Source organism: Propithecus coquereli, unplaced genomic scaffold (genome assembly GCF_000956105.1).
Source record: "Propithecus coquereli isolate 6110/MARCELLA unplaced genomic scaffold, Pcoq_1.0 Scaffold331, whole genome shotgun sequence".
NCBI classification, from domain to species: Eukaryota; Metazoa; Chordata; class Mammalia; order Primates; family Indriidae; genus Propithecus; species Propithecus coquereli.
Window position 1 is genome coordinate 2,367,573 of NW_012148964.1, and position 11,109 is coordinate 2,378,681.

At 42.4% G+C, this 11,109-nt stretch overlaps 1 protein-coding gene across 1 annotated transcript in view; it reads right to left on the reverse strand.

The window, feature by feature from the left end:
• SLC35F1 (solute carrier family 35, member F1) overlaps positions 1–5,941 on the reverse strand; it is a 408,845-nt gene extending 402,904 nt beyond the window's left edge. Inside the window, exon 1 of the mRNA XM_012650546.1 lies at positions 5,766–5,941. Within this exon, the coding sequence (XP_012506000.1) occupies positions 5,766–5,941 (176 nt within the window). The remainder of the gene's footprint in view (positions 1–5,765) is intronic.
• Between the last annotated feature and the right edge of the window lie 5,168 nt (positions 5,942–11,109).

The following is an 11,109-nucleotide window of genomic DNA, read 5'->3' on the forward strand; positions in this document are numbered from 1 at the left end:
ATCTATTAAATGTTTATTCAGTTGTAGAAGATTTTCTTGATTAATCCGTTTAAAATGAAATGTTGCAGGAATTGGTGGCTTATAATCTCAGAACTTGAAAACAATATTTAAGGTATTTTTTAAATCATCACAGAGTCACATAGATAAATATTCTTGAGAGAAAGTTTAAAATTTAAATTCAATAGAAAGCAGTATTTTAAAAAATGAATAGTATACTTGAACAAATTACACTCATGTTGTCACTGACCAAGGTGTGGCTTTTTAAAGAAAATATTTTCGAAAGCATATTTATTTATATTGTTCTCCTTGACAGTTCCTGTGAAATTTCTTCCTAACTATTGTACATTGAACTAGGCCAAAGTGTCAGAACAAGAAGGTTGATATGGATTGCATATTGAACGTGTTATTTACATGATTCCAGTGTCCAGATAGGTGGAAGCATCCAGTTAGCCACTATGTATAGCAATTCAGATCATGGATTTATAACATTTCACTCTAAGCAGTGACATACACGTCAAGTTCCCTGGTTAGATTTTGAGGTCCTTCAGTCCAAGAATAATGTTTTGTCATATATGTGTCTTCCAGAAGAGGGCTTAGCACACAGTAATTGCTTAAGAACAAATGAATATATACTGGTATATGTTCATGCTACAGTCAAGAGATATGTCAAATATTTTCGAATTTTTTCCATATGTCTACTGGAGTCTGACTTCCTAAGCATACTTCTTTAGAAGCATAATCAAGAATTAATGTGTTTGAACAACGTACGGCGAATGTTCATTGGCCTGAACTCCAAAGAATGAGCAAGCTAAGTTAAAATCTGATGACGGCACTTTCATATTCTGCATTCAACTTTTAAGAGAAATGGCAACTAAATAATAAATCATCTCTTGCATTAAGTAACTTTAGAACTATATGGGCAGACAGCTCAATTTCCTATACCATCTACATCTACAGATGTGTACAGTAAAAATAGACATCTATTATGATGGCCTTAAGGTACTGAAGAATTTTCAGAAAGTAAAAGGCCAACAAAAAATTAAACAAAGATATGTCTATTTTATTACACATTAATTACTTGGAAATGCATCATCTTCATCCAAGACAAGCCAAATATTCCTTTAACATGAACATTCATTTCTCTAAGCACTGCACATAAATACAAGTATACTAGATGATCTTTTATTTTATTTTTATAATTTTGTCCTTTTAGTTAAATATAAATGCATCTTTCAGACATCCTTTATTTACTACTGATCTTAGAAATGTCTGTTTTTAATCACACCACCCAGTTCCATTTGGAATATTATGTATCAGTTATCCTCATTACTAGCTGATCTTCCCCTTTTCATTTTGACATCTGTTAGTTAGAAGGAGCAGCTTGAAGAAGAGCCTCACCATCAGTTTCTTAACAAAAGCCTCCTTCTCACTTGATAAGAAAGGATCATCTAAATTAAAATGCATGTTTTCATTAACTATATCTAATACCTGGAGATCAGGCATACCCCTGTTCCTTGAGAGCCATTCCATCGGTTCACAATATCCTATCCACCTTATTTAATGACTCAGGAAGGCTATTATACATATTGTCCTATATTTACATGGCAACTTCCCCACTTGCACATCGATTTTATGTAACCTTGCTTCCAGCTCTCCTAATGTATCATTCTTAATGCTATTTGATTTACAACTCAAAAAAGTTTCAGAAATTTGAAAATTAATAAAATAAATCTAAATGTAAGTTGGCAATCAGTTCTAAATCAAATAAATGGATGACTTGGGGGCCAGTAATGGTTCCATTCTAATGATTAAACATCCCCAATACAAGACTCAAAAAGGCACAGACTTCTTTATAAATTGAGACATCCCACAATATGTCTTATTGGGAAGAAAGTAGATCAAAACTAGAAATTCATGGTGATTTTCGTTAAGAACTGAAAACAATATTCAAGTGGGAAAAAAGCACACATATGCGAAACACAAAAAAAAGCACAGATAAAAGCACACATATGCAAAACACGAAAAGTCTATCACTCATTTCTCAAAAATATTTCATTAATAAATCATTTGGAGGAGAAAATCTTGAGGTACTTTAATATATATATCAGTATTTACTGCTGCATGTGTCTAAGAAATCTACCTGATCAGCAGTTTCTATGAGAGGGTCATCAACTGTTACCCATGAAGTATTTTTCTTTTCATTGTATCTTGCTTGCCTGTAGTAGGGTAAAAATACTATTCCATGCTACGAAATAAGTGAAGAACAGTTTGCCATAATTTTTTCCTTGTTTAAATCAATACATTATACCACATCTGTAGAAAGTTAAAGAAGTAGTAATTACCCCAGCAACCAAATCGTCTTGTATGTCTTATATCCCATTGCCGAAACAATTTTGAGTAGGGCAGAGGAAAGAATATGACATATCCCATTCATTAGTTAAAAAAAATTATCTAGCACCTCCTCTTTTACCGAAGTCTTGGATACAATTATATTCTAATCTAATTGCTTCAATTAGAAAGGGAGTAGTCAATCAGTGAGATGCCCCTATTGTCATGTACAAAATGCAGCAATCAGGACTCTACAAGCCTTTAAAGTAAGGTGAGAGGAAATGGAGCTATACTAAGGAAATGAAATGATGCAGGATAATGTAAGGCAGGTTTTTATTAAGGCAATACTACATTTCATTGTAAGCTTCTTGAGAAGAGGTACCCCTTAATTAATTATAAATCAGTACTTCTCTCTTTAACTCTCCCTAGGTAGTCAGTATATAGATAGCTTGTGTGTTTGCATTTCTGCCTCTGGGTTGGCAGGTAGCTGTTGCTATCATCTGTGACCAATAGCAGGCAGTTCACCAGGCTTACCTTGCTCACAGTCTAACACTCCTCATCCCATTGCACCAACCTGTCTCTCAGCGCTGCCGCTCTGGCCCAGTGGAATGTTAATAGCTAACCGTAGTGCAACTCCCTATTCTGTCACTGAAGAGACCACCCCAATCAGCTCATAGTATTAGAATGCTGCTAACAATAAATCTGCATGCCCAAAGTTGGAGGGATATTTTTTATATGGGGTTCCTAGCTTCCAAATTTGCAACTACTTTCTGCTAAGAGGTAAGATGCTGCATGCTTGGGGCAGAGGAAAGGAAACAACTAAAGACAATGAGTAGACAGGGCAATGAGGGCAAATATTAAGGAAGAAAGAAGACGAAAAGAGGCTAAAAAAAGGAAAAAATGAGCAGATCTTGCGTATTTAGAAAATGAACAAAGATGCTTTTGATTAGACCCCAATGAGCCTGCCTTATAGCCATACTGACAAGTCTAACACACCATGAAGGTTCAAATAGAGGGAAGCCACACCTAAGCACTGCACAGAAGCTCTAAAATTCCATCCTTACTTTTATTTAGAGCTAAATCACTCCACAGCCACTATTAATGCTCTCTGTTATTGACATAATAATGACACAAAGGCCATGCCTATCAGCATGCTAAAGAAATTATGCCACTGAGATTTTAAAATTTGTTCAGATTTTTTTCAATCTCCTTACTAAAAATGTACTTTCTCAAAAGAAACATTATCCTTTAAGGAAAAGGAAAAGCCAGCTACTCGATACAAAATATTATGTTGAAAATTCTGGAGAACTTTGAAAGACTAATAAATAATTGTTTTAGTTTAAGTCTGAAGGCCATAACCCTAAGGTTCCACCATAGACGTACCTGAGATGAAATGCCATTGACCCAAACTAAGTCTAAATTCCTCCTCTGCACATTAGGAATAGTACAACTCATATCACAGATATCAGAAGGCAAAGCAAAGCACAAAGTTCTACCCATAATGTATCATGACTTCACTGTATTTGCCTAAGTTGCTCCCACAGGCTCAGACTCACCTTAGACAACAAAAAAAGGAGTTGAATAAATGAATTAGAGTAAAGCTTTATACTTTTCCAAGTGTCTTCTTCAGCATTATCTAATTTTCAAAATCATCGTAGGAGAAGTAAGACAAGTACTGTATTATTAAACATATTTTACAAACGAAGAACCCCAAACCTGAGGAAATAAAGACTCTGCTGCAAGCTCCATGGCAAGCTATGGGCAGAGGTATGATGACAACCAGAGTCCCCTCACTCCTACCTCACTAATCTTGTTATTCTGGTCCCTAAGGTTCATTATATAGCAAGAAATATCCTGCATGGAATCAATAATAACTTATAATTAAGCAAAGATAAATGAACTATCATGCCAGTTTTTTCTAGTTTGATTACAAAAAATTTATAATTAAAAGCATACTCTGCTTAAAAATTTAAAGCCAACGTCAAGGAATTTGCCATTCAAAAAAAACCCCACAGGTATTCATAAAGAATAGGAAACCCATATGATATGTAATGAGCCAGCATCTTCTTGATTTATTCTGCTCATTATCTTTCAAACGCAATATTTTGGAAGGTGTTATTTTAAGCTATAAGGGAAAGACTTGACTTCCTATAATACTACCAACTCATGTCTCCCTTCAGAGTGAATTTCTTCTTGTTTGATAATAAATGGAAACATACAGAGGTACCCACAAGTAAAATACACATTAAGTCTTCACAAGGGATTGTTGACTGGGTTGGGATTGGATATAACTAAATTAAACCATACTCCCAAAATGAGGGTATTTTTCGAGCTTCTATTTATGTACATATTTTGTGCTCCCACTAGAGCTTTAAGCCCCCACCCATCCCGCCCAGACAGTTCCATGTGAATTCCTTGGGGAATCTCTGCTACCCAAAACAATGCCACACAGAAACCTGTATGAACAGTAAGCGACCAGAAGAGTTACCCTTACAGATGCGTTGAAAAGCGCCCATGCACCCAAATAAAACCACACAAAACCCATTCCCTATGTGATCTTTTTTGTCAGCTCATCAAACATTTCGAGTTACTTAAGTAGAAAAAGTCCCTTTCACATCACAGTTGAGTCAGGGATGCCGCCGGTGCGGCCCCCGTTTTCACGTTAACGGGTCCTAAACCTAAAAAGCCTCGGTCCTTAATCGATCCACTGCGCAGATTCCAGCACCGGAGCGCCTGCGATCGGCGTCCGCCCCCTCCGGCTTTAGCACGCTTGGCAATAGCTGGGCGCCTCCTTCTCACACCATTCCCGCAACATTCTGCACTTCGCGTGGGTCCGTTCCAGGCCTCTGGCCGCCTCTTCCCTCCTCCCAGCCACCAAGAGCCGAAGCGGCGATGGAGCGTCAGGCAGCAGAAGTGGGTTCCCCTCCCTCCCGCCCGGGCGGTCGCTGGGACCCCATCCCCCAGTGACGGGTCGGAGCCTCTGGGGCGGGGCGGGGCGGGCGACAGCGCGAGGCCGGAGACTTCCACGCCATCTCCGCAGCCCGGCGCCTTCCCGCCTCCGCCCCGGCTATGTCCCCGCGTCCCCTCTGGCCCCCGAGCGCAAAGCTGGGGTAGGAGTGGGAAAGGAAAGTGAGGCAGCACGCGTGTGCGAGCGTGCGAGTGCGGACACACACAGGGCAGCTAGGTACGCAAAACCCCGCCTCTCCCCGAACTCCCTCCTCGGACGAGCCGCAGCTCCGGCACTCCGGGGCTCCCCGGGACAAAGCTGCCGCGGCCTCTCCGCCACCGCTGAGCGCGTGGTCCTCCGATCTCCCCGGTCTCCCCGAGCCGCGACCCCGTTCCAAAGGACCTCCGGGCCACCCGAGGGACAGAGGGGACCCCGGGCCGGGCGCCCGCAGCCCCTGCCCTCCGCGCCCTCGCGCGGCACCGCCACTCACCTGTTCAGCACTTTGCGGATCCTCTGGCGCAAGCTGGCCCGGGAGGAGGCGGACAGGCTCCCGCCGCCGCTGCTGCCCTCGGCCGGCAGGTTCTCGATGGTGGTCACCACATGGTTCGGCGGGGCTGGCGGCGGCGGCGGCTGCAGCTGCTGCTGCGGCGGCTCGGGGGGGATCATCGCGGCGAAGGCGGAGGCGCGGCGGCGATCAGAACGCAGCCGGGCGCATCGTGTGCCGGCTCCGGGCCCGGGAACGCGCAGAGGACCCGGCCGGGCGGCCGGGGCCCGGGAGGCGGTGCTGCCTGTGAAGCGGCGAGGCGGGGAGGCACCCGCGGCTACGGCCGCCGCCGCCCAGCCCGCCACTCACTCCGCTCCAGTCCCAGTGCGCGCACCCTCGCTCCTGTGCCGCCGCCGCCGCCCGCCCTGGCTCTTCCGGAGCCGCGTCCCCAAGTCCTGGCACGCCCCGTGAAGTGGCTGCGAAGGGTGTCGCACCGGGGCGCGGAGCTGCCCGTCGGCTCGGGGAACCCTGCGGCGAGGGAGGATGGCGCTCCCGGCTTCGCCTTCTCTCCCCGTGCCCGGGTCTTCTCGGGGCGAGCGGCGGCAGCCTGTCCCCTGCTCGCTCGGAAAGCTGCCGTCTGTGTCTCACGGAGTGAGAGACCGAGAGTGAACCAGGAGAGCCGGGCGGGGGCGCGGCGGCGGCGGCGGCGGCGGCGGCGGCGGCGCGGGGGAGACGGGGAGGCCCCCCCGCCCCGCACTCTGCTGTCGCCAGAGGGCGCTCCCGAGGTGCCTTATTGCCCCCGACCCTCTTCTCCCCAGTCCACAAGAGGCCCGCGGTCTAGGTTGTGGTGATTGTTTTGGTTTGGGTTTTGTTTTGTTTAGAGCGGGGCTGAGAATAGATCCTCCCTCTGGCGGGGATTCCTCGCTCCTGCGAAAGCACCGCGGAATCCAGCACCAACTGCTTGGGACAGCAGCGAGAGGACGCCGCCGAGACAGGTGCTGGCCCAAGATTAGAAACCAAACTGAGTCTCCTATTATAACTACACTTACCATAATAGCCTGAAGGAGATGGGAGGGAAACAACTTCTCACAAAGAATCCCTTCTGGGAACTGGGAAAAGCATATCACACCAACTCAAAACGTCTCTGTTTGGGCAATGTAGCGCTGTGAAAGAAACATAGGCAGATTTGAGTTCCAGTGGCACGTCTGAAACTTACTCGCCGAGAGACCCTAAGCAATTTACTTAAATTCTAAAGCATTCTCTTCTGTGCAACGGGACTACTGTACTCGTGTCTTTCTCCCAGGGGTGCTGTAAGACTTAAATGAGGTAAACCACCCAGCAGGGGAGCCTAACGGCTCCTCTAATAGTCCCCCACCTCCAAAAGGGAAAACCCTGTGTATTTGCCACAGAAATCTTGGACCTGGACAGGACTATATGTCTACCGAAAGAAACTGTCTCTCTGTCCCATTATCTCTTATACCTATTGATGCAGACCCCAATTAATAATTGATTCTTAAAAGATTTTCAAATTTTCCTTTATCTGGACTGATTGGATAGGGACCTTGCATTGGAAAACGATATGCATTTTTAAAAAATTTCCACTTCAGTGCAGTATGGGGGAGTTAATTTCCCTGGGTAAGTTTAATAGGTAGGTTTGTTCACACTAAGACATGCTGATACCACCACTGAATCCAAATGCCCTGGAAAGCAGCAAATTAAAAATAGTGGTGATAGGATTTGCCACGAGGTGTGGGAGGGAGCTGGAGAGAAAATAACATTCAAAACAAGGAATGCCTTGTCTTCTCAACTGAAGAGAAAAGGGATAGGGGAGGATAAAAAGATGGGATTAATTGTTCAGTTAACAAGTAAGCTCCCATCACTTTAATAATGTTGGGAGCCCTTTTTTTATCACCAAAAATTTGAGAAAACAGGTATTCACAAAACCTCTCCAATCTGTATGTAAAACCTGGTTACTACCTGAAATATCCCTGAGGTTTCTTTCTACAAAAAAAAAAAAAAAAATCCCAAATTAGAACATTTCCCTTTTTATAATTAACACGTTGTCCCATTCTTTCTCAACAACCTTTCGTTCTCTTATTTTTCCACCTCAGATTTGTGCAGGACACTCTGAAGAGTTGTTACAAATAGGACCAAGGCTTGTAACCTTGTGGACATTAAAATTCCAATTGTCCACGATGAGTTTGCCCTTAGGGGACCCACCAAATGTAACTGACATGAATAAAGTACACTTCAGCTGAACCTGGCAGCAAGTAATGGTAGAAGTCTCTCTATTAAAACAACATTTATGGTAATTTCAGGTGTCTGCCTTGAATGACTGGTTGCTTCAGTGCCCTCTTCCTTCACATTTGGCTTGCTTCCCTTTGAATGTTTTTGGCACATCACAACTCAGTGCTGTGTCTGCACTTCAATGTCTGCATTTGCATCTGGTCATTTCTCTAGAGGGACTACTGAATCCAAATAATCTAAATCTCCACTGAGTCAGGAAGGGAGAAAATCAAGATAAGAGAAGAACAGGATGAGAGATGTAAAATTTCAATCCTGCTGGTAAGAAAAGACCTCGAAGCAGTCTCAAGCCTTATGTTTTTGTTACTCCATTTATAGGGGGATACAACAACAGATCCCTTCTTACTCTCTGATTCTATGCTTCATGCTCATCTCTTAAGAAGAAGCTAATCACCAGGTGTGATGGCATACACCTATAGTCTCAGCTACTCAGGAGGCTGATGGGGGGATCTCTTGAGCCCAAGAGTTGGAGGCGAGCCTGGGCAACATATCAAGACTCTGTCTCTAAAACAAAAGTAAAAAAGTAACTAAGTAGCACTTGAGAATATGGAAATGTGTCAAAAGGGGAAGTCTCATAATGGTGTGTCTGACATGGAATTTAACAGAAAAGACGCAGGAAAGGACAGTTTCCCCTTTCCTGCTGCAAGGGTCTTGTCTGTCTCCCTGGCCTCAAAAATCCATCCTTCATGACCAAAAGGAAAAGGGATGAGGGGAATAGTTTGGGAATCTTTATGTAGTTTTTAGCGGTGGCACGTGGGTTCCAGGGACACACTTACTGCTCAGCTTCCCTCTCCCTTACCAGTTGTGGTTAGTGGCACAATGCTATTGCAGAATTTCCATTCCACAAAAAATTCTGCCACTCCAACCATTACATCATCTGAGTTTTTCTTAAGACTTGTGCTAGTTCTGTTGAATTCCTTAAGGAAGCAGAAGTTGGCTATCAGCTACACCCTCTTCAGTGTTGCTCATTTTTAACACATTTCCACTCATGTAGGAAAGAGTAGAATTTGGCCTGTGTTTCAGACCTGAGTCACCAGGCATTTTGACTAATCTGTTTAGCATAGACTGCACCTGTGCATTGTATTGGAGAAAAGCTTCAGAGTCATGCTCCAGAGGTGACTGATGATCCTTCCCAAATTGCTGAACAGTTGCCTAGAATTGCTTGTGCTGCTGCAAATGCCCAGTGGCCCATATGCTTTCCTTGTGTCATTCTCTTAATCTTTTTCTCTCTCTCCTAAGTCTGGTTGAATCTATTCAACATGCAGTACTGAATGCATGGCCTCTACAATAATAGAGCTTTAGGGTTTTGACTCACATAATTGAACTTAAATACAAGAAAGCTAAGCAAAATTGTGAGAAATTTGTGGAGAGGGGAAAAGGAAGAGGAGTAATTGGGTAAGTCTTTAAATTTACATCCAAAATGCATAAAATAATTGGGATGTCAAAGCACAGAACTTCAGTGAGCACTCATTATCAATGCAGATAGTTTCTAAGTGGTGTTAGTGGACATGAAAAGTATGTACAGAGCAGAGAAACAAGCACTATGCAATAGGTTTCAATAGGAGGAATGAAGAACTCAACAGATGATTTTCAAGATAAAGGTGATGAAATCTCAAAGAAATCAGGAAAAAAAAAAAAACCAAAGAGATGGGAAAAAGGTAAGAAAATCAGTCAAGGAGGCCCAACATTTGAAAAATATGTGTTCCATATAACAGAACAGAGGAATGGAAGGAAGGAAACCTCAATGAAATAAATTCAGTAATTTCTCAGAATGAAAAACATGAGTTGACAGTCTGATAGAACCAAGAACAACAGATTAAAGTAGACCACACTGAGTATATTATCATGAAAGTTCAATAATTTGGGGACAAAAGAAAATTCTTCAAGCTTCCAGAGAGGAAGAAAAGAAACCAGAATGATTTTGGTCTTCTTAATAGCAACAGTGGAAATTGGAAGACAGTGAAGTAGTCTTCAGAATTCTGAAGGAAAATTATTTTCATTCTAGGATTTTATACCCAGCCAAATTGTCAAAACACTATATAAGGGTAGGTAAAGATATTTTCAGACATGCAAAGTCTCAAAATATTTCTCTCCCATACACCCTTTATCAGGAAGCTACTTGTTGATGTGCTGTACCAAAACCAGAGAGTAAATGAAGAAAGAGAAATGGAAACAGGGAGCTCCAACACAGGAGAGAAGCAAAGGGAATACCTGGGATGATAATGGGAAATCTCAAGACTACAGGTGTGTACAAGTAATAAAGGACAAATAATTCACATTGAGAAAATGTCAGAAGACTCTAGGAGAGACATCTTTAAGGACATGAAATTGGTTTTATATAGATAGATATAGATACCAGGTGCATCTTAACTTCTTGAGAGTGAATTTAGACAAGTGGTAGACAATTTACAGTTGAATTTAATGACATGTAAAAAAATTTTTCAGAAAATGATAATTATTAACTCTAGTAATAACCAAGAGTTGTTCAGGCAGGAGATGAAAAATAATCATAATTCACTAATTGCCTAAGCTGAGTAGTGTTTGCTGAGCCATAACAACATAGACACTAAATTTTGATCTAGATAAATGTTTAACTATATTTAACTATCTTTGACAGGATAAAATGATATATATGTATCTTTGGGGACAGGAAAAAACAGAGCTAAACCTACAGCTGCCATAGTGAGAAATCCATAGAAGAATCAACTAAGACAATGGAAAGTGATTGCTTCTAGTAAAGGGGGAAATCGTGAAGAGAGAGGAGCACTGCTGTTTTGCTTAACAAACCTTGAAGAATTACTTGACTCTTTAAACCATGTGCAGCTATAGCTTTAAAAAATTAACATTTATAAAAAAGAAAGGAAAATACAGAAGTGTAACCCTGACACATGTCTTTCCTCCACTGAGTCCTTGGTGTTTTTAAGGTACCTTCCTGAGGAGGTTGCAGAAAATTAGGGGTTAATAGCTAGAGCTGGAAGAGTTTGTTATTCAGGCTAACAAATAATTTTAACATTAAATCTACAAATGGACTCATTAATTTGCTAAT